The sequence below is a fragment of the Xiphophorus couchianus genome, chromosome 1, assembly GCF_001444195.1.
Source record: "Xiphophorus couchianus chromosome 1, X_couchianus-1.0, whole genome shotgun sequence".
Lineage (NCBI taxonomy): Eukaryota > Metazoa > Chordata > Actinopteri > Cyprinodontiformes > Poeciliidae > Xiphophorus > Xiphophorus couchianus.
The window spans coordinates 8,109,133-8,133,107 of NC_040228.1; the positions used below are offsets into that span (position 1 = coordinate 8,109,133).

Here is a 23,975-nt window from a genome sequence, read left to right on the forward strand (position 1 = left end):
TACCTCTCCATTTCTTGCTTTTATGTAGAACTATACTATTGATAATTAAGTGAAGTTATTTTGTTGTTTCACAGTTGAGTCTACCTTTTAGAAACTGAAAATGTGGAACTTCGTTGTTCAAACTTGCTTCCGTGTGTGATTGTCTTCTAACCTAGTTATTTGCTGAATTTAAATCCGTATAAATGACATATTTATTAGTTCAAATCAATTTTTGTATGTAAATGTAATTTTTTAAGTGTGTTTTTGTTACCGAAGATGGCAGTATTTGCCGATCTGTCGAAGTGGTCGTCGACCCTTCGCCGTACGTTGTGACGCTGCCGTGAACGTGGGGTTTCCCAGAGCTGAATGCAGGGTTACCGCGCCCATCTCTGCTGTTTGATGGCCGGAGGAAGAAGCGACTGAGATCCTGGCGTGAAGGAAGAAACAGAAGGGACGACGACGGTTGGGAAAGACAAGAAGGGACATTTGCAATAAGTTGGAATTTGCGCCGAACCCTTGGAACAAATAAGCGGGACTTTGACTCGTCTGTCTGGGTGAAAAACGCCTCGTTCCTGCGCCTCTGTGCCGGTGTGTCTCCCCCTTCAGCGGGTTAAAAAAACTGGGTTCGGGGAGTGCCGCTCCTCGGAGGCTAAACTTGATAAATCTGAGCGCCTGGGCTGAGAGAGGAGAGACAACACTTAACTGTTTCCAGTCAATGTGATACAAACAACGGATATCTTCAACTGAAAGCGGGTAAGGACATGTATTGATACTTGTGTTTGCGCTTCAGGAAATGCATTAACTGTAGTTGGCTAGCCTTTCGAGCAGGGAAGATGAGCGAGAAGGGTTAAACTTAGCTCTGGCTCCTCCGTTTAGTTAGCTGCCGTTAGCCTATCGTTGGCTAGTTATTGGTGCCAAGACTGTGGGTGGGGGTCACTGAAAGATAAACTTAACTCACTGCCTCAACGACAGTGCTAATTAACTTTCGCTTTTAAAAATATTAAATAAACTAACCGTTCTGCCAGGTGAATAAGAAGGCCAGTGGAGTTTAGTTGGCACTAATTGCCAGGATATGTGTGGCAGTTCAGTTAGCTTAGCGCCCCTCTAACGTCCGGGTATCTCCCCTCTCTTATTCGCTTTCTCCACTGTACTAAATCAGCTTTTCGATTTAATCTACCAGAATACTCTTCTTTTCCCTGCTACAGTCAAGACATTTTAATTATTTCAGTTATCACCAGCATTGTAGAGTTTGATTACTCTCAATTTTTCAACATTTTCCCCACAAATCTTCAGTGAATACCACCTTGTGAGCCAACACCTTAGGTTCTCATAGAACATTATTGCAAGCAGCATTGGCGATATGAAAAAAGTGGCTAATTTACAAGATTGCATAACTGTGCCAAACACTAGAGTAGTTTGGATTCACTTTCACTCGCATAGGGCTTTCACAGCATCATGGATTCACAACGAAGGAAGTCTAAAAATGGCTACTTCGCCAGCAGTATCACTACCACCCCCACTATTCTGTATTCCGTCCATTGCAAGTCGCCGGCAATGGTCAGAAAATATATTTGTATGGTTTGATTGTTGATCTGGGTGCTTTGTATGTGTTACGAAAACAGCGGAGAGAACGCGATAATTTTATCCTTATCGAAAGAGGGACAACTTTATCCGTCGCTTAAAAACACTTTCTTGTTGAAATGAAATCAGGAGTGCATGCATTTCCAGCCGTGGATACATTAAGCTTCAAACTGACTAGTTGATCGCACGGTATTTACTTCACAGAATCGAAACTAAACCTATCATGGGTTATGACTGTTTGTCACAGATTTATGTTCGCACTCGTGTGTCGTTTGTGTGAAAACAAATTATTAGTTAACCGAGGTCTTGCTTTACATGCAGATGTCACTACATGGCTATAAGATCTTACTTAAAACTCAACTACCGCTGTTCTGACCTGTTGGAGACATAGCCATTTTACTTTGGTGTGTTTTGAGAGCAGTTTTAAGCTCGCCAACGTACTATTCGACCTTAATCTGAACTTCTTTAAATGATGGGAAACAAGATTGTCTAATTGGATTTTGTCAATCTGTTTATCTTGATCACGGGTTTGTAGCAGGTCAGGTTGTTAGCAGCTACGGTAATCATGCCCCCGTTGGGCCGCGCAGCCCCAGCCCGCTTTAAGACCTAGCCTTAAGAATGGACACCACGATGTAGCATGGAGTCTCAGACGTCTCAGAGGCGGGCATCATAAGGGTTTTAGACCGAACAAACAGCACTGAATGTTTAAGTTCAGAGTCGGGTGTTTCGAAAGTGGGCTTAGCATCGAGTTGTCACAGGAAGCCACGCTGAGCGCCGAGGGAAAAAAAATGCACTGAGCTTGCCGCTTTTACCAAGTTATTTACCGGTGACCGGATCCACCCAAAGAATATCCCTTGCCTACAGTGGATTACTAGTTGTTTGGGAAATGACTAGTTTACTCCAAAGAGTAAACTAGTCGCATTTACTGGTTCACAAAGATGAATTCATTTTGCCAGTGTGCCCCCTCCCTCCGCCTCCTCAAATGAATGGGTTCCTGTATTCAGGGCCCAAGCAGCTGCAATGAACAAGATGGCGTTCAAAGCCTTTTTCATCACCGCTTTTTCTCAGACAGAGAGAGGCAGCTGCCGAGCAGCGGATGGATTCAGGCTTGGCGTGCTACAGGCTTCTGATTTTTTTTCGTATTAGATAAACGTACAAAATGTGTATTTGATATATTTTTTTTCCGGTTTTTTTTCTGCCGCTGGATTATCCTATCATGCATACGACTGATATATGATAGCATAAGCGAAAAATTCTTGTTCAGTCACATCTTGACTGAATAAGAATTGAATGAAAACTTGTAATTAAAATAGATATTAGTATTCTAAATGCCCATTAATTAAAGATTTTAACTGATATTTTATTCATTTAGACTTGCATATGACTATATATCCACGCGATCAATTGTTCTTTGACTGTACTGTGAATTTAAGGGGGGGAAAAATGTATCAAATCACTGTTAAACTTGCTGAGTTTTGCTTTTAAGGAAAAAAAAAATGTTCCACCTATTTCTATTTTCTCACCTGTTAATGTACATTGATATCAAATTGACCCTTTTCTTCATCTCAAAGTTTAGCTATCACGCATGTAGGTTAAAATGACATATTTCAACAGATATCCATGTTAAATTTACTGTTTTCCTGCTTAATCTTAAATCTCCAGTTATACTGTGTCATGTTAAATATGGTTTCTGTTCTAGTTGTATTATTACATGTGCTTATTGAATATTATATTAACATGTTGATCTGTTCTATAACATCTGGTAATAGAACCTGTTGTGAATGTTTGGTCTGTTCAGTTCAAATTGGTTAGTGTGACCTGAAAGTAACCCACAGATCAAACACCAAGTACATCTGCTCTGCATCTGTGCTGTGTTGGGGCTCTGAGTTTACCATTCTTTAAAAGGAAAAAACATGCCTAGTTTTTGCCATAAGTGTCACAGGTTTATGACCATGTGATTATAACCAGATTAGACAACCTTTTTTTTTTACAGTAAGGATCATCAGCTTGCCTGTTTTTATTTTTTAATCTGCAGATTGCAGAATGTTAAGGGGATTACATTCTTATTTTCTGACTTTTACCCATCAGGATTATGTGGCTTTTTTCTGTAATAGTGCTGATTTTCTCTTCTCGCTCACATGGTGCTCATTTTAATTTGTCTACTTTTAAAGGTTAAAAAAAAATTTGCACCATCAGCTAATGATTTAAACACTAGCTATTTCACACATATGTAGGTGTTTTAATTACACATATTGTCATTTTGCACTATTAACACTGAAAATAGTGTAATTATTTAAGGTATGTTTTGAAACTTCTGTCTCTGTTTAAAACCAAGCTCACTGTCACCACCTCCTTCCCAGAGTATCATGTTTTTTAAATTTTCCTTTATACATGCATTCACGTTTGAAAATGTTTATTCCTAGACATTGACACTTGCTTACTAATCTTCATATCCTGTCATTCAAAAATTGGTCACTTTACATTTTTTTCTTGTGGTTTTTATATAGGAACAGCTGTGTATAAAAAAAGACATAGCACATGTGATGTTTACCCTTTTATAATAATGAATATCAAGTCAAATGAAGTGTTGCACTTAAATTCCCATTTCAAAGCTGCCTCACAGTTGTCGTGTGTTAATTTTATGTCAGAGCTATAATAAACAAACTGATTTAAAACCGGGTGTTAAAAAATCCCTCAAACATTTCATGCTTCTTTGAAGTGGTCCTTGCTTGTTCATTAAAAGAGAAGAATCTTTTAATCATCTCACACCTGATGTGACTCCATAGTCACTCTGTCCCATGATGGTGAAAGTGAAAGTATGTTCTCCAAGATCTTAACAATGAAAACATTTTCTGTAAAAGAGTATTTTACCTTTTTTAAATAAAATTGTTGTACTTATTGACAGAGCTATCTACAAGCATAGCTAGTCAATAAGACATTTTTCTTCATTCTAAACATACAAACTCTTAGAGTTTACTAGCATGATTTTAGTTTAGTATGTGCTAATTACATTTGATACTGAAACATAATTTTCCAAATATGAATATTGCACATTGTTTTCTTCCTTGCTGATACCATTTTGGTTAGCTTCTGGTTAGAAAAGTTGCTTCACCAAAACTACAGTTACCAGCAGATATTTCCTGACGTACTACAGTAACAAAAGATACCTCAGCTGCTGATCTTTCTTTTGCCACAGAACTATATTGGTTGTAGTTAAATTAAATTAATTTAAATGGCATGTTCTAATTCTATTATTGATGAGCATGTCTTTGAATTTTTTTAAGCATTTATGCAGTTTGTAATAATTGCTAAAAAGACACAGGACAAGCTAGCTGTCGTGTTTAAGAACTTTAGTGTTAAAGAACATAATTAAGATTTGCAGAGGAGCTCAAATATCAAATGCATGTAATATAACACTAATGTTTAGATATATTTGTATCATGTAAAAACATGAATGATACAGTTGAACTGAACTTCCTGAATGAAATTATGGCCAAAACATTGTCATATTCCGAATAAGGTCAGCATATGCAACCATTACTGATTTGTTTTTATTGTTGGGTGTAGGTTTATTCCAAAGAATGGCACAGGTGACTTTGTAACATGCCCATGCCTAATGAAACAAAAAATATTTGAAATTTCTGCTTCATTGGCAGCATTATTTTAAAGCAAGTTTTTTATTTGTTTAAATGTCTATTCAAATCCAAGAACTTTCTAATTTGCCAAAAATGGACTGGCACGGTTTTGATGATTTTTATTGGAAATACTTTCACTGAACTGTGAGTATTATCCATTTAATGACTGTGATGCTCAAACAGTATCAGTTGAGTACGTTCATATTCCAGCTCCAACTTGTAGGTGATGCAGCAATTCTCGTGAATTATTTGCTGTTGTAACAGGTGATGGCTTGTTGTTCACCTCATCCAGCTTCAAATAAAAATAAAAATGTTGAAAGTATGTTTAAAGCAAATTCTCTTAACGTTTTTAATGGTGACATTTCACCCCTTGGAGAGTTAGCCAAATGGCTGTATCACGTCTGCTGCAATCACCTTCTTTTCATAGCCTTTTTAAGTTCAAGTATTTTTAATTAAATGCTGACATGGAATCTAGCTTTCAGTCATACCAAGGAATATTTTTCACTTTAAAACCAGGACTGAAATACATTTACACTAATTATTTACGTAATTTGCCGGTTGTGTATTCGCTGACACCAATGCAGAAAGAAAAGGTTCTTTAGGCAAAGAAGTCGTAAGGTGTTCAAACTTTAGCCATAACCTTTTTTCCATTGTCAAAATGGTAGCTGGCAGCCAGAAGAAAAAGTTTTAGTTAAAATTTTGTTTAAAGAAAATTAAATCTATATAAGCTTATAGGTTTCTGGATAAATACCATTTACCTCGGAGCTGTGAATGACATCACACCCAACTGACTGCATTCCAGTTAAAATAGTTGAAGTTGGATTCCAAAATGGTGACACGCAAGTAGCCATTGTTTGTATTCTTACAAATAAAGTATATTTTAAGCTATACTTTCCACATGTAAACACCACTTTTAATTTAGTCAGTTTTGAGTTTCAGGCTCTACATGTAGCAGTGATTTCAGATGCATGCAAGTGTTGTAAAGTAAACGTATTTCCACCGCAGCTTGCTATTGTTGATGCGAGGAGCTGTGAAGTAGGAGTTTGAAAAATTTTCTGATTTTGCGAGTGGGAAATCTGACTTTTGGACCAGAGGATATGCAGCTTATGTTTGCTGTTAACCCGAAGCAGAAGAGTACAAACATTCCCAAAGCATATGGTTATTAGAACTTTTACTTATAGTATTATGGTATATTGTCTTGCTAAGTATTTGCATTATGCCTGCTGTGCGTTTTTTTCCCTTGTGCTAGTATTTTATTTCCAGAAGTTTGTAATTAAAGTGAGTTTTTTGAATTCCCAAAAATTAGCTTAGTGATTTAATTTTGTTTGATTTCTCTATCAGGAACAGAACTAATTTATAATTCATGACTAGAATAGTTTCTATTGCTACAATAGATCAAACAAATTGCCAGGAAGTGTTGCGTATGTTTTTTTTATGTTGCACTAACTTAATACTATGCTGATCTTTATAAGATAAACAAATGTTCTAAGATGTTAAAATGTGTTTATTACCAAGGATAAGCCAAACGGTGTATATTTAAATACAATTATGCAATTGTTATAGTAAAAGGCAGAATTTAAGTAAAACTAGTAGAAAGGGAAAAACTAGCAGTTTGTGTTTTAAGAACACCGTGGGATTCTGTCCTTTAGAAAAGCTGGCCTTTGTCATCCTCCAATTAGACATGATGAAGCCAATGTGCTGGGATTTATTTTTAAACACTAGCAGTTCAAAATGTTATATCTCCGGTAGAGAATAATAAATGACCTTTGCACTTGGCAGCATTTCTGGTCTCTCTTGCTTGTACAGATGGTACAATCATAAATGGCTACGATGAGCATTGGGGCAGAGGCCCTGTTCAGGTCTGGACCTCGCAATTGTAACCAGCGTAACAACAATGAACAACATGGTGTTGAAATCGGTCCTGAGTGATCAATTATCTGTTTTCCACTTCACATGCAAAAAGATGCATTTACTTCACACCGTGGTCTGTTTAGGGGTTTGTTTTGTTTTGTGTTTTGTTTGTTGATGTTTTTGTTTGTTTTACCAAAAGCCATCTAGGTAACTTCCTGCCTGAGAGGTATTCTCAAAACTTCCTTCAATGTGTCCCAGGTCTGATCAGGTTCAGACTGCTTGACCAATTCAGTCACAGCTGTCCACTGCCTATACTAAAAGCAGTCTGAGGATAACCTTCCTTTGAGTGCATTCACAGTAAAGCTGCACAATGTTAGAAAATCTTGCACCTGTGTTAATATTGGTAAATATTGCTATGACTATCAGTGGCGACGCGCGCATTTTCTTCTTTCCTCTCCTTGTCCGCTACAATCTTGTGACCTTTAGTATTTTGGGCAATGGTATTTGTGTCTGGTAATGGAAATTACATCTGCTGGCTAAATATTACATTAGCTTGCAAAATGCTAGTTAACTCTTTGAATATATTAGCCAATGATTATTCCATTCCAAACAATATTTGGCAATTTGAGTATAGTACATGTTGATATTGTGTTGACGCTATATCCGCGATACATTATGCAAGGCTAGGTTTTAGCTATGTATGGACAGGATTCAATGTTGCCGGATTGGGCAGGGTTCAATTCACAGAGTCACTATGTAGTTGCACCATAAAAAACTAATTCCTAGTGCAACTTCACAATTTGCGCTGGATTTATGAAATAAAATTTAATGGAAATGTAGACGGCAAAAGTAGGCTGCTCACCATTTGTTGTTTTATAATTTGCTGTTTTGTACGTAGATAGATTAATAATTTTTTTCCAAAGGGCATCATAGGCAGCCATCTCTTGTCGAGGCCTGGACCCTACTGGTTGAGAACAAACTATCCACGCAAGTTTTTGGTAATCACGTGCAAATATAATCTGTCTTATTGCAGCAACAGATGTTGAACCTGAACAATAAATGGGATTCTCACTGTTCTTACAACTGACCTCAAATATTCTTTTTACAAAAACAATTACCAAAAATGAGCACGGTCTTGTAGTTTGCAGTACGTTTAAACTAACTTAAATTCAAGTTGTAAATCTTGATAAGTTGGACTTTGTTTCCAATGCACTGAGCACACCACTTTGACTTCTATACATGTAAACTTTGGTGCATTTAAGGTACTTTGTTGTTCTCTGCTCACCTGTTGGAGCCTCGGTTTTGGGCTTCTTTGGTTTTGGGCCTCCTTGCCTAAAATTGAGTTTTGCTGGTCTGCTGTTGCTGCTTTACATTACTTAGTTTAAATCTAAATGAAAAAAGCATCAAACTTAACATACAAGCCTCACTTGTTCTAACACGTGAAAGGATGTTTCTTGTCAGAGCAGTGAGTTTGGGGAAAAAAAATATAAACATTTATTTCAGTCCAATTTACTTCCTTGTCGCAAAGGATTGTGGGTAGTATCATACACCATGAAATCTTTGTTTCAGACTGTACCTGCCTTTAAATCGGTGTTGAAAACCGGAATGATTACATGAACGACATAACTTGAGTTAATCGGGCATGATTAGGAATGTTGCAGGTCCACAAAGATGAATACTGCAGCAAACACGGTATCGTCGTCCTATGGTTTCATTTTGTTTTTGTTTTCTCTTTTTAACAATTGTATTGCTGCATCAACAAGTAATTTCATTTTTGTCCTGCAAAAGAGATTCTGTCAATCCTATATGTGCACCCCACCACCACAGATTCTGCATGTCTAGAATAAATTAATATCTTAGAACAAAATATAGCCAAAAGTATTTAAGCTGCCTTTTGTCAGAAATGGTTTAAATCCCGTCTTGACAGAGGGTCAAATGCCTTTAATCTTGTTTTCTAGGTGAGAGAGCCATTGGTTGGTCTCCCTTTAAAATATGTACTATTTGCAGTAATGTATAACTAGTGATTCTGAATCTACTGCTTTGAAAATGAACTCATCCAAAGATTAAAACTTTCAGCAGAAATTCTGTCAAAACAAGCCCCTCTATCTTGATTTGTGTGTAGTTTTACTGTAGCTTCTGTTATGTGTTGCTTGTCACCACTTGCCAGAAAGCCGAGGCCTCTGTTTTGAATAGTCAAAGTAGCTGGCACCAGAGCTGCTTAGAGACCCAAATACAACCTTGTCACCGCTCAGATACTGTAACCCTGTTGTAGGCTCATCACTAGTCCTGGCAGTACTTTGCATGTACACTTCAGTGCCCACTCTGGTTTGAATGGTTACTGTCTCGCTGTCTATTTACATTCAAGCCCTTACATTTGACTGCCACAAGGAAAATGCGACCAAACTTTAATCCCAGGATAACAAGGATAACGGTGCAAGTGAGTTTTCTTCCTCTTTAAAACATTGCAGACCACACTCATTTGGGCAAAAGAGTGGGGCTGCTGTCATGTGACTCTTCACACACTCGTGTTCCTATCTAGCAGGCTTGGGGATAAAAATGGGAGGGGTATGTTTGTTAATGCATTCAAAGAAGTGTTTTTTTCTGTTTTAAATAAAGTCATGCATTTAGCTTTAGGCTAGCCTGACTTTTTCTTTATTTGTCTAGCTCACTTTCATTTAAAAAGAGCAGTTATGCAGTGAATCCAAGCACAAGTCATATATTGTTGTTAATGACAGTACCTAATTTTACTTTTCAATCGAGAGTCATCCAGAATTGAGCAAAAATACCTACTAAAATAAACTAGATTCATGTCTAAAATTTTCTAGTGACATTTTGGTTTTATTATATCAAAATTAAATGATCAGATGGCTTTCATGTAACTGTTTTTGCCTGTTGGAAGCTGTTCACAATGCAAGGCCTACAGCATCATGGAATGTTTTGCTAATCAATTTTACTGTACCGTCAGTCCCATTGATATGTTCCCCATCTGAAACGATGCACAGAGAAAGCAACCAGACATGCAAAATATGGACAATTAAATGTTAACAGAAATATAAAGGATAGTTACAGCATATAAAAGGTGCTGCTTGGAGTTTGTGAACAGTCAATCTTTGCTTAAATGACTAGAATAGATGTCTGTAGTCATATTTACTTTAATAAAACTGATTAGTCTGAGGTTACCACTAGTCAGTCAGGGCCAGAACGAAAGCAAATTTCTGTTATCTTAAAATAACTCCAATCTGAAAAGACGTCAGTCTGCAAATATGACAATTGTTATGTAAACCTTTTAACTGGCATCATGTTTACATTGCAGGTTTATTTTTAATTGACTAAGGTCTTTTACAATGAAGAAGTTCTTGGTGTGTAATATGTAACAATCTTTTGAAAAATAAACCAAATAGAATTCAGTTTAGAGTAAAATGTCTTGTGAAAGAATTTGGAATTATCAAAGAAAGCCTCTGTTAAACACAATGAAGCTGTTGGATAGATTTTTGTTTTGTTAACCATTGAAATTGTGTGAAGTTGGAGTCATTTTAAAATGGCTCCAATTTCATTGGAGTCATTTTATCCACCATTATTTAGTCCCTCCTAACCATGCATTTGTCGAAACAGATTTGGGTTTTCACCGAAGTAAGAAAGCTTTGCGCGTTGTCATCTGCTTGAAAAATATGACGTTTTCATGACTGAACAGAATCCCACATCAGAAGACCTGCACAATCTCTTGCTTGACGACAGGCAGAAGCCCAAGGCACCAATGACAATATTTACATTTTTCAAATGTTTTTAAATTAAATAAATAAAATTTAGATTCTGCATGTCCTGCTAACTGGTGGTACTATTGTGTCCAGTAATGGCATTAAAGGTAAACAGAGTTTCCCCCAGCGTATCATAAGCCTGGCCGGCCGCAAGGCTTTATTTCCTCCCCCGCCAGGCTAAGCTTTGCTTGTTTTTACTTTTATAAAAAATTAAGTCATTAAATTAATTTTTTTAGTAAGATGCACTGCAAGCATCTCTGCTGCTGTGAGAATTTTACTGGCAGGGCAGAATTATTCCTGAAAGAAACATGGGTTTATAGATTTTATAGTTGATGCATTAAACAGGCAGCGCGCATCAGTCACATCGCTGGCGCCTCTGCGATGTTTACTGCCTTGCGTGCTGTCGCAGTTTGATCTCTGAAGTTTACCTTGCGAAGGTAAACTTCAGAATAATCCTTTTTTTTGCCATTCAGTAAAATACTCTGATCACATTGTAAGTTCAAATGAATAGGAGTCGGGGAAAATATAAATGTGGAAACATGTTAAAAATGACTTAACTGTTTTTGTGCTGTGTAGGAATTGGCTGATATGACATATTTTTTGATAATCTGGCATTTTGAAAAGGTGTTTCTGATTGTTAAATCAATGAAAATTAGATGTGCAAACAAATTGCAAAATATTGGTTTTGCAAGAAAAAAATCAGCATTAATGGGCTGTCTTAAAAATGGTGTGTTTAGCTTGACAATAGCTTGGGTTGAATAATAAATGACAATAGTTTTTCTCTAAATTTTTTATTTATATAAATTTTATGAAAAAACATCCCCATACAGTTGAAATCATTAAACCCTATTTTGACCTTTTATTTACTGAATTTTTATTGGTTACCATCAGTGTCAAATTCTGTTATTGACTCACAGCATAACAGTAACTGACAGTAGGTGTGTAGCAGTAAATTTATTACTTAAAATATCAGGTACAGCCGTACCGGTTCTACGCACATGTACTCAGCCATCTCATGCACGTATTGTCTAAATATCACAATTACTCCAACGTGATACAAACCTCTTCACACCTCATGATACCTCTCTGCCTAAAAATTTATATACCAAGCTACATTAGATTAGAAAGATTGCCGACTTCAATGAATAATGGGCTTACAGTAGCAGCTTAACAGAAAACGAACAGTTATTACTGGCTCTGTTAAAGTAACAGACAGTAGTAAATTGAGTCTTGTCAACCACTCAAAAGGCTTTACGTTCGTGCCACATTCACCCATTTATGAATTCACACAGATGTGTAGATCAATAAGCAAATGAGCATTGCATGCCTTGCCAATGGGAACAGACACGTGAAAGGAGGAAGCTGGAATGGAATCACAACTTTTGAATTGCAAGACAACTACTCTATCCACTGTGCCAACAGAAGACTAAGTACAAGAGTTCAGGGTCCAAGATAAGACATCAATGTGGAAGAACAATAAAGTTTACAATTGAAAGCAGATTAATTCACTCTAATAGCAGATACTACTGATGCATTTGGTCAGATATTAAACACTTATACTTGAATCGAGTTTTGAGAGGTGGCAAAGAAACCTCACTTGGTTTAAATTCAATACTACATTGAAAATATTCTTTGCAGATTGAGAGGGTAATGATGGGATGTTAAAGTGTTTGTGTGTGACTAAAATGTGTGATGCTTACAAAAAAAATGCATTAACTTTTTTTTAGATTTTTCTATTTGGTGATCGTAAGAGTTGGAGATCAGTATTAAGTAACTGTTTTTCTAATTATTTTGAAGTAGCTTGCTGAGCATTGGTACTTCAACATGCTATTTTGTCCATGCTTTATAAGCTACACAGTAGCTTTTTAACTTTTAAGTTGTTCAAAGTGCTTTACCTTGTTTCCCATTCAGTTTGCCACACAGTAGCAATCTTTGTGGCAAACCTAGTAGAGCAAAAGGCAGTGTAAGGCAATTGTTTATTTAAAACACTTCTATAAGGTTCCATACTGTATCATACTTTATAGGTTTATTTGAACAAAAAAAATGTTTGCATAAATGTGTGACTTAAATTGCCAGTAAATAAAATAGATTAGCTGCCTGGCTTTTTCTTAAATAAAAAAAAAAATGAAAGAAGTATTCAAAATATAATTTTACAAAAAAATAAATCAGACTAAAATTGAGTTTTGAGCATTTTGAATTTGTTCACAACTTTCAGGACTAGGAATTATAATTCTCTATAAAATTTATTTTCATTCTGCACTTCTACCACACAGTATATATACATATTTTTTTGTAATTCATTGGAAAACGGCATAAAGTTCAACATTGTCAATATCTTGGTTGACTAATTTCAGATCTGTTTAGTCATAGCTTGTTTGTCATCCCCACAAAATCTTACACAAACTCTAAAATACTCTGACGCTCTTCTCTTACCAAACGTATTATTGTAAGCTTAAAGATCTCTAGCTAAAAGAGTCCATTTTCAGACATGCAACTCATTTTACTTTAATAAGATCCTTTTGCTTGGCATTTTCATAATATTTGTGCAGGTAAATAAAGCCAATTGATTAATTTATTGCATCCTTCAGTTAAAAAAAAAGGCTTTGCACCTAGACTGAATGGAGCATCATCAGCATTGTGCCAGCATATGCATACTTGTTTGTAGCCCCAGGATTATGCTCCACTTTCAGTGGACCAAAATGGGTTATGGGCCCCAAAGCCTTCGATGTTTAATTCAGCCATTTTTCTTTTTTTAAGCAGCTACTTGGATAGTTGAATATATACAGGATTGATGCGTGTAAGAGTCTTCGCTTCTGCAAAAGCACAATATACAAATTAGTATTAGGAGAGTCAACAGTCGCTTTCCTCTTCATTGTGCTGTAGTTGTTTTGCATCCGGGGAGGAAAGACATCTCTGAGAGAAGGAATGTGTGTGATGTAGAAGATGGCAGAACAAGATTGGATGGGGCTTTTTAAAAAAATGTCCAGAAGCATTCCCTTCTGTCTTCTCATCCTGCCTCATCAGCCCTGTTGTTCCTGCCTCCTTTGTGACCTGGTTGTGTTTCAGCTACATTTACCATGCATCACTTCACCATAGCACTTAGATGGACTCTCATCCACCAACTGGACCACAAGAGCAGTGGGAGTGGGGGGGAGCACATATCCACTTAAAGCATCATATTGCTTATTATATACTAGGGCAAAGTGGCCAAATTCAGCATGTTTAACTATAAATGAAAGTATTATGCAAAATTCTTGTTTGACTTAAGTCTATATACTAGACAGCTTTATATAGTGCAGAATCTATTATCTATTTATTAGGATGATTTTCAATTAAAAGAGGTGATTCACCAGGCCTTGCACAACAACAAATTTTTCTACGCAATAAATTGACTAATAAATTAATTATGTACATAGCACTCCACATTGGACCTGTGTAATAATTAAAAATAAAACACAGCCAGAAACAATCAAAATGGAAATAATCACACATACACAAAACCATAAATAAAATGGATTATGTCTCCCATGACTGCAGTCTGCACATTTCTACCCATGTCTTATTTTTTTGCTTTTTTGGGGGGGGGGGGCTAGGGTTAGGGTTAGCCTACTGAAACTATTTTTGATTACTATGATTCCTAATGGCTGATTCTGATTCTTATGAAGTCTGTCAACAAACTTACCCTTCAAAAAAAATGTGCAAAATAGAAATTATTTAGCTAATTTTAATTTATCATGTGATTAATTACTAATTTCCACAAGCTTAATATTCACTTCAAAAACACAATTTTGGATCATAAACATTAAAATTTTATTTTATAATTTTCACTTCATACATCCATTATTTTGTTTGGCTTGTTTATACAATCACTAAAGTTTAGTTTCATCATTTATCTTTGGTATTTGAAGGCAGAGGAGAAAATCCAAACTTAAAATCGGATTGTACCCGATGACATAAGCTCATCTGCGCTGTTTCTCAAAATGTAAAACAAGATATTCCACTTAAGAATGTGGAGTAATACATTTTAAGCATAATTTTTTCCCTAACAAACTGAAGCCAGGTATGGGATCCAGCTGTAGAAACTAGAAACCACTTCTAACTGTTTTTTGATTTGCTTTGTCGGTTTCTTTGAACCTGCCTCTCAGGATGTTGAGTGTAACTTGTTACTGTAACGCAAATGATTGCATAGCCTGATTCAAGCCCTGGGGTGGACGCTGGCAAGTCAAGTAGTAGTGAAAGAAACCACCAAGTGATTGTATTTGTAAAGTGTGTGTGCTCTGTCGCCACATCCGCTGAGTGTTTTGACAAAGGGAAGAGAGATGAACACAGCTAGGGAACACCCATGAAAAGGAAGCGTGCCGCTCATAAATGCCTTGTTCATGTGTTAAGGTGTGGAGGCAGATGGGTGATTGTTTGTTCAGGCAACTGCGTTGGCTTCAGAAACCACTGCAGTTTTAAAGTGTTTGTAGGAGCAACAAATTAACTGCACCAGCAACTGGCATTCTGAAGCACCAAGGAAAGTTGACGGGAAGAGTCAGGCACGCAGGACTGGATGCAGCCCTTCAAGAAGGCACAGGGTGGGGCAGCTGGTCTCCATGCAGGAGGTGTAAATTATTAAGGTCACCATCTTTCCAGCGCCTTCATAAACACCATTTTGTTGAAAGGGGTTGTCTGGAAGTTGGTCAAATTAACAAAATTAAAGATCAAAGATTCATACTATTGCGTAACTACACAACTTAGACTTACTCTTACTAAGCCAAACTTTCTCTGTAATCCAGGATGGTCTGCTCACATACACTAACAGCGAAGTATGTAAAGTAGCTCATGGTAAGTTATTTGAATAAAAGCTTATATCCTTAAACTGACTCTCCAGTAATAAGAGGAAGAAGTTATTTATTGTTCTAATTGTGTTAATGTAGACATAACGTTTTGGGAACTTCCAGTACAACTACATGTTGGAGTGATAAGTACAAGTCAAACAATTTTGGGCAACAGCTTCACTGGCCAACTGACTATTTTTTTCTCCCTTAGTCTGTATGTCCCGAAATGTTGACTGCATCAGGCTAAAAGCTAAATTATAAAAGACCCATCATCTAGCTTCACTCTGATCAGACTTTGACAGACACAGGGACACTTGCATGCCTTGCTCCCCTTTACCAAGGGGTTAATTAGCAGCTCCCCTCCCAATTGTCCTCTGCTTGTTCACTCTCATTAGTTTAATCTGGCTGTGTCCTCCAGCTTTCCTCTCTTGCCTCTATCCTCTTGTGTGCCAGAACATCTCTCTGCCTTCCCCTCTCCTTATGTCATCAGGGTGACAACTAATGTCTACTCCAAAAAAACTACTGCCAAACCCCATTTATAGCATCTTATGATTCATATCCCTGTGCACTTGGTACAGTAGCGCTTTTGTTGAGCTTTAATGGAGAGGTTCCGCTCCAGCCCTATTGTATGTAAAAGTAAAAACGTTGAGGTTTTTACTGAGTGACACGTTGTTGATTTGATTGCACCTATTAAGAACTTAATGTAAGATTTTATAAATTGTTGGGTTTTTTTGTTTTGCTTTCTAGTGATTATTTTTCTTCTTGTTACCCATTATTAATGATCAGTTATTGATGTAATTAATTAGTTACATCAATAACTGAGGATATACAAATGAGGATGTGTGAAAATGCGCTGTGCATATATTATGACTGCTGTTTGGGAGGAAGAAATAACAATGAACTCTGTGTCTGTATGGAATCAAATTACACTTCCTCTCTCCTTGTCACTGTTGCACTCGAGATGTGGGAGCTGATAGGAGTGGCTGGAAAATGTGAAGTCTGCTCCTTTCCTCCTCTTTCTCCTCCTCCCCCACCACCTAACTAAAAATAGCTGGCAGAAAGAGAATGCAGCAAAGTCGAGGCTCTATCTGTTGCGCTGCCAGTGGTTTCTACACTCCCACCACTAGCAAAATGGGAAAAAGAGATTCCTCTGAATCACACCACTTATGCTAAAACTGATCATCACCAGCGAGGGGTTCTGCTTTTATTTTGCAGCTTTTTCATTTAAAGTACATGGTATTTGAACATTTTGAAACTGGCCTGTTCTTGAGATTTGTGTGTGTGTGGAGTGGGGGTGGGGGGTGTCGGATTCGGTTTTATCTTAGAGCACAAAGTCTGAAGAGTAAGAGCACCAAAATCTAGCCAGTTATTACTGAACAGATGATTATCTCTTTCTTAAGCATGTGTATTTAATGGTTTCAGTTAGTGGAAAAGGTTAAAACACTGGAATCTGCCTGATAAGTTTCATCGATCATGTTTCTTGTTTAACCCATTAACACCTGACGCAACACACAGGGCACCAGTGTGAACAGTTCCTCTACTACTTGAAAGTCTAAGGGGGGAAATATTAACATGGTTGGTTGTAAATTCATATCTACAATTAAAACATTTTTTTAATGCAAGTATATAAAGTTGAGGTCATTTAAATCTAACAGCTATTTGTATAATTAACATTTGTAGGTTGCATGGTCAGAAAATGTACGTTCACTGAAAATGCAACAGTCAGGATTTTGTGGCCACTTTTTCAGTGTCTGGTTTGTCTTTTAAGAATTGTAACTTTTTTTCTAGATTTTATGTTCTGAGGAATCATTAATTATTCATACTAAAAAGCAGAGAGTACATCACACTGAGTGTGGAATCACTACAAACAACGTTTACTATTTTAAAACACAATTATTACAGGGTTTACATTTTAAAATCTTTAGCATCTTTAGTTATTGGCACTGCTAGCATCACCACCTTTGAATTTCCTGGAGAATGCAGTTCCTTTTCTTGACTCTGAGGTCGCTAATATGTTGCCAGCATTTTGAATGGCAGAGGTTTAAAGCTCAAAAGAGTAAAACATAGCAACTTTGCTCTTCTTTCAGTCTTCCTGTTGTCTGGTGAAGTCTGCTTTGGATCAAATAGCCCCTTTGCCAATTCAACAAAACGTTCCCAAGGAGGGCACAAATAGACTTCCTGTATCTTGTGGCTCTGTAGTGGAAATTTACATTGTCTTCCATTAGCCACAGAGTTGCTAGTGGAATAGAAGTTGTGCCATTGTGTATTTTCTTTTCTCACAAGATAATCGTTTAAAATGTCATTATTAATAAATCTTTAATCTTCTTGGTTTTGAGGAAATTTAACAATATACCGTACATAGACAATCCTCCCCGTATATTCCTGTTTTTTTCTGAAAACTAGGTTTGCTTGGGTTATTCCTTTCTATCTCTGTGTTAACATGGAGACAAAACTTAAAGGAAGATGTGTTCTTCTGCTTCGTAAACGAAGTGCTGGTGCTAATGATTTAGAGTTACAGCAGAGTGCTGCGCTGTGTTCAGGTTTCTCCCACAGGGGAATCGAACTGAAGCACAGCTGAGCCCTGTCTCAGCAGGTCCTAACAGACAGAAGCGGCAGATCCGGCGTATTGCTGCGCCTGACAATTCTGTGGCAGAAATTGTATCCTGTTCTTTTAAAATAGCAAATCCACCACTGTGGATTGTGAAGCTTTCCCCACATTGTATCCTGTTCAATGTGGGGAAAGCCTACCCACTATCACACCTGGCTGAGGGTGGGCGCTTATTTTTCATATCCAAATAAAGTTGATTGCAAAAGGACAAAACTGGAAAAGAACAAAACGGCAAAGGACACTAAAGGCACCAAAGATTGTTGTTTTCAGTGAGACCCGATGACTCTTAGATAAGAGAGTTCTCAAAAGTGGAGAAATGTTTGAGTTTTTGACCAACAGTAAAGTCAGAAAGTGGCCAGACCCAGTCACCAGACCAATCACCAATTTGCCAACTTTACTTATAAATGCAACTGCTTATAAATCACACCTTTAAATCTGGTGTATCATTGGCTTTTGGTCCCACGAAAGGTTAAAACTGTCCTATTGTAGTAAGAAGTTGTGAATCTCAAGTCTCGTCTCAGACAGATGTGCGTAGCAGTCATGACTGTGATTCACAATAGTGGTAGTGAAACACAGTTGACCTTAATTTTAGGAATATTCTGAATATCAAACATTTTTTAGTTCTGGTTATTGTTTTGGGTAAATTTTCCTCATTTAGTTTAAACTAAAAGTCCAATACTTTCACAGTAGAAGTGTGCATAGAAGTATTTCTAAACTTTCTCAAACAGGAAAATAAAGTCTAGTATTTTAAATATAACCATATCCTCAATATGAGTTCTGGTTTTTGTTGGCATCAACATCACTTTTCTTTTACCCATTGCCCTTAGGGTTATTTGTTGAGAAGATGAGAATACTACAGCAATATTATCCATGAGACGTTTTCATCGTGAAGATTAGGAGGCTAAGGCACCTTGCTTAGATAGACCCATTTAGAAGCATTGTCCAATCAGGTGACAGATAAAGTCTCAGGCGCATGTAGGATAAGGTGTTCATTCAGAACGTCTCATCAGCCTTCTGGACAAAGGACATAAATCCAAACCAAGACACAGTAAGGTGAGGTTATAACACGGTTATTGCTGTAGATGGGTTGAGTTGGGCAGATAAAGTTAATTCATTTGACTCTAGTTGGTTGTATATATTTTTTAAATTAATTTTAATTTATGTGCAACATTTTGTGTACAGTAACTGAAAATAATGGAAAAAGGGCTACTTATATAAATGTCTTTTTTTTTTTTTTTTCCTTAAGTTGAGCAACTTGACTGCGCTATAAATGATGTAACTAAAGATGCCATTAGATGTCTCATTTCCTGTTTTTATGCCTTGCAATACGGCAGCTTCTTGCAATTAACTTATTTTCTAACAAGGCCTCAAAGCCCATGGTAACTTTTTCTAAATTTTCTGTTATCCGTTCATTTTGAACGGCTAGTGAAAGTATCGCTGTTAAGAGGGTGAACCAGAGGATTGGGGTCAGCGGAACAGCCACTGCTTTTAGGATCATCAGCAGGTTTTGTCTTAACCGGATTTGGCTGGAGAAGCTGAATCAACTGTGTCCCAGGATTACAGGAATGACATTGGAGGGCAGTTGAGAGTCCACAGGCCAGAGCGTTGACGCCTTTCACCTGCGGCATCAGAGGTGCAGGGAAACCCTGGTGGTCTCTTTTTTTATATATATATATATATATCTGACACACAAATCCTTAATTTTAACAAATTATTAGGGATATGTTTAGGCCCTCTATCCAAGGGTTAGAGTTAATGCACACTTTTTTACACTTTTTTTTCTCCCCCACTCCTTCCGGGTCCCCTTTGGCATTCAAGGACTTGTAATGGCCACTCATTGTTCCAAGTCGTTTGCCTCCGTTTGGGTGAAGAACGAACAAATTCAACATCCTCCTCAAATTTGTTATCTTAAGCCTTAAGTAGCTGCCTTGTGCTTGTTGCTAGGTTACGGCTTCAAGCTGGCAAGGACAAGTCTTGAGCTGTCTCAAAAGTGATTCGCATCCACTTTGTCTGAGCCACACAGAAAGGATAGAAGAGAAACTGCATTTTGTTGACCTGCTATGTCCATAAATTTGTGGCATTAGAGAAAGAAAAATACAATTTTTACCAATTACTAAAGCGTGAACTAACCAGCGTCATTAAAATGCAATCTCCAAGTGTTCATCGAGCTGAAAAGGAAGCAGTTGTATTGATGTTAGGCTTGTCGTTTCTTGTCTTCTTTAGATTGGCAAGAGTCTAGGCGGCGGAGAGAAGCACACCATTAGCAGAGGAAAATGAGTGAACTGGATCAGCTACGCCAGGAGGCTGAGCAGCTCAAGAACCAGATCCGAGTAAGTCCCAGTTTTTCCCATCTTTAGTTTTACTGAGGTTCCAAATCCAGACTCACCACAGTTTTTCAACTTTCTACTTGTGCTGCTACTAATCGCTTTGTAGATTGAAGATTGAATCTGCATATATAGGGCTCCAACTAACAATTCTTAGTAACTGATTAATCTGTCAATAATTCTGATGATTAATCGATCAATCTGATTTTTGTATTGAAAATCAATTAGCTAGCTACTAGAAATACATTAAAATATACAAATGGATGGTTCAATTCCTTTATAAACAAGAAAATAAACATTGTATTACCTAAAATGCAATAGAATATCATTCCCTTAGGTTATGCTAGATCATTTGCAACTAAAAATACTCATCTGAGCTCATCTGTTGATTAACCAATTAATAATTGGATGCAAAAGGTTATTAATAGGAGATTGTGTTGCAGAACTAGGTGAAGCTAAAACTGCCACTTGAGTTCTTAAATTAAAATAAATATATTTTTTGTACAGTTTTGGCTTAATTACTCCTGTGAATGTGTTCTTACAGCAAATGGCTTTTTGTTTGTTTGTTTATTCTAGTTAATGGTTAAATTAGTTGACGATTACTTGAATAACCAATTCATCACAATTAATCTGATTAATCGTTCAGCCCTACTCTAATAAAAATGACGCTTACTCACTTTTCACATCGCTTTTCAACTTTATTACTGTTATTTGCAAGTCAACCCCCTTTTTTTGTGCGTGGTTATAACTGGGTCATTTTTTTTTTTTTTACAGGATGCCAGGAAAGCGTGTGCAGATGCTACCCTGTCTCAGGTAAGAAAAATCATTCATAATCAGTAACTGGCTTTCATTTTGTTTTCGATGGTGTTCACTCTGGCCACATTAGTACACATTTTGAGGGTCGTCCTTTCTGTCTCATTTTGATCCTGCTTAGATCACAGCAAACATTGACCCCGTTGGCCGAATTCAGATGCGGACTAGACGGACGCTGAGGGGGCATTTGGCTAAGATCTATGCCATGCACTGGGGGACTGATTCAAGGTAAATTCATTCAGTTGCGTGTGTGTGTTTTTTGTTTTTTTTTCTCACCAATCCTGTCTTCCTGGTCTGATTCCAGGAACCAAATGTGAAATGCTTTATTTTTGTGAGTTGCTTCCTCCTGAATGTAAAATGAGTTCACCATGACGTCCTTCAGTCCGTTATCTTCAGTTTTACTAGTCATTTTTGATCGATTATTACAATAACAATACTCTTGTCTGTGCAAACTGAAAATAGTAAAACATTTGTTGCTGTGAGAGCTGATTGAACATGTGCTGGAAGCTCGAGTGTGTGCTGTTTTGCGTCTTGGTGTGTCATGTTTGTGTGCACTGGGATGTGGCATGAGGGTAGGGAAAATACTCAAAATGGAGTCAACCTTTGTGGAAGCTGGGGTTGAGTTTGATCACCGAAGCCCTTCCCTTAGATTTGTACTCTTTTCAGCCAGCAATGTATTTATCGGTGTTGCTTGAATCAACATGGTCACTTCAACATTTGTCTAGTCACGACAAAAAGAAACTATTGCCTTCAGCTAAAGTAGAGTGGTTATAAGATTAGTAAACACAGAAAACACAGACACTGTATACACAGAAATTGGAACTATGTTTTTTTATATATATATATAAAGAGTGATAGATTTTTAACAATCTGAAAAAATCCCACTCTTCTACACAAAAATGTTTCATTATTCAAATCAGTGAGACATTAAGTTTTGTGATTCTATAATGTACTATTTTTCTCTAAATTCATGTAGATTTTTTATAGGACATGAAAACATGCCACATAATAATCAGTTTTGAATCCTCAAAACATCTTTGACAAATTATGGCTGCAAAATAAATCTTATAACACTTTTCTACGTTATATGCCTAAATGCTATTTTGTAGAGTAATCTGTGAAAATAATAATAAAGGGAAACCTTAAAAAGAAAATAAGCACATTTAAGTCATATTTTGCCTGGTTGTTCTACTTTTTTATCATTCTTCATACACAACACTAGGATGTTTTTAACCTGATTCAATATTTAACCACAATATTGTTTTTAAAATGAGAATTTGGTAAATAAAACTCATAAATGCTCTTGTCCCCGAAAGTCTCCACCTCGTCTTCCCTTGAGGGGATGAGTGTCCCAAACCGTTGAATCATTGTCTCTCAGCAGATGCCCTGACTCTTGCGGTACACAGTCTGATCCAAACTGGACATATTTCATTCCTCACAGTATACCGAAAGCTCCTTTGTTTCTCCTGCATATAATCTAAACAATACATTTAGCTCATGTCCAGAACAGATTAGTCATGGTAAAGTCAGGCCTATGTTGTACTTTAAGCAGAATTGTCTTCATTTGAACTTATTACTGTCAGTACTGTAGTTAAGACTGGCACGGTCCCTGCAGCCCTTGCTTTGTTCAGAGCTTCTCCTGTACCAAAGTGGTTTGGGACCGTCGCTGTGGTTACTCTTGTTGGATTCACCCAGATACCAAATGACATCCACAGAAGGGACCTAAGAGGGCTCCGTAAATTAAGGTTGTTTTGAAATGGTCTTTATTGTGAAAACATTACTGAGGGGTGTTCTAAATAAATACATTTTGTGAGAAAATAGTCAATTTATTTCATAAAATTCGCTGTTTTCATTCTTAAAAAGTGCAGCTTATTAAAAATATTTAGGATATTTAAAATGTTCATGTCCCCTTTGCTCTAGTCATTTTTCTCCACAGGTTCATAGCAAAAGATTTAAAAACTAATTATTTTAAAAAAAATTCTGTCTGTTTTTCTGAAGGCTTTTGGTCAGCGCTTCCCAGGATGGCAAACTCATTATTTGGGACAGCTACACCACGAACAAGGTAAAAACCTCAGTCGTGTTGCAATTCTGATTACTTTATTTGTGAATAAATCACCTCAAAATATTTTAGAAAAGGCTCACAGTCTAACTGTTGTCGGTTACAAGCAACTAATTAGATGTAATTCCTAAACAAAGTAGATTAAAGACTTTAAAGAAATAAAACAAGTCAGGTGAGCGTTGCTGTCAGAAGAAAGTAGCAGTTTTTGTTTTATTTTCAGTAAATAAATAAAAAAAATCATGTAAAAAAATATTAACATGGAAAAAAAACTTGAAATCGTAAGTTTTAATTATTTTTTTTTTCCCTCCAGGGGGTCTTTTGTGGGCTCTAGTGTCCCTTATATGAAAGTAGGCTGACAGGAAAGGGGGAAGGAAGTGGGGGGGAAGACATGCGGCAAATATCGTCGGGTCTGGGAGTCGAACCCGCGACGGCCGCGTCGAGAACTCAAGGCCTCCAAACATGGGTCGCGCTATCCCACCACGGCACGCTCAAGTTTTAATCATTTTAAAAGTTTTTTAAAAATGACCTTCAGGATTTTTTTAGACCAATA

General features: G+C 37.0%; 1 protein-coding gene across 1 annotated transcript in view; it reads left to right on the top strand.

The window, feature by feature from the left end:
* The first annotated feature begins 345 nt into the window (after positions 1-345).
* gnb1a (guanine nucleotide binding protein (G protein), beta polypeptide 1a) overlaps positions 346-23,975 on the top strand; it is a 34,291-nt gene continuing 10,661 nt past the window's right edge. The window contains exons 1-5 of the mRNA XM_028014239.1: positions 346-732; positions 20,453-20,559; positions 21,328-21,366; positions 21,488-21,594; positions 23,365-23,428. Of these exons, the coding sequence (XP_027870040.1) occupies positions 20,503-20,559; positions 21,328-21,366; positions 21,488-21,594; positions 23,365-23,428 (267 nt within the window). The 5' untranslated portion in view covers positions 346-732; positions 20,453-20,502. The remainder of the gene's footprint in view (positions 733-20,452; positions 20,560-21,327; positions 21,367-21,487; positions 21,595-23,364; positions 23,429-23,975) is intronic.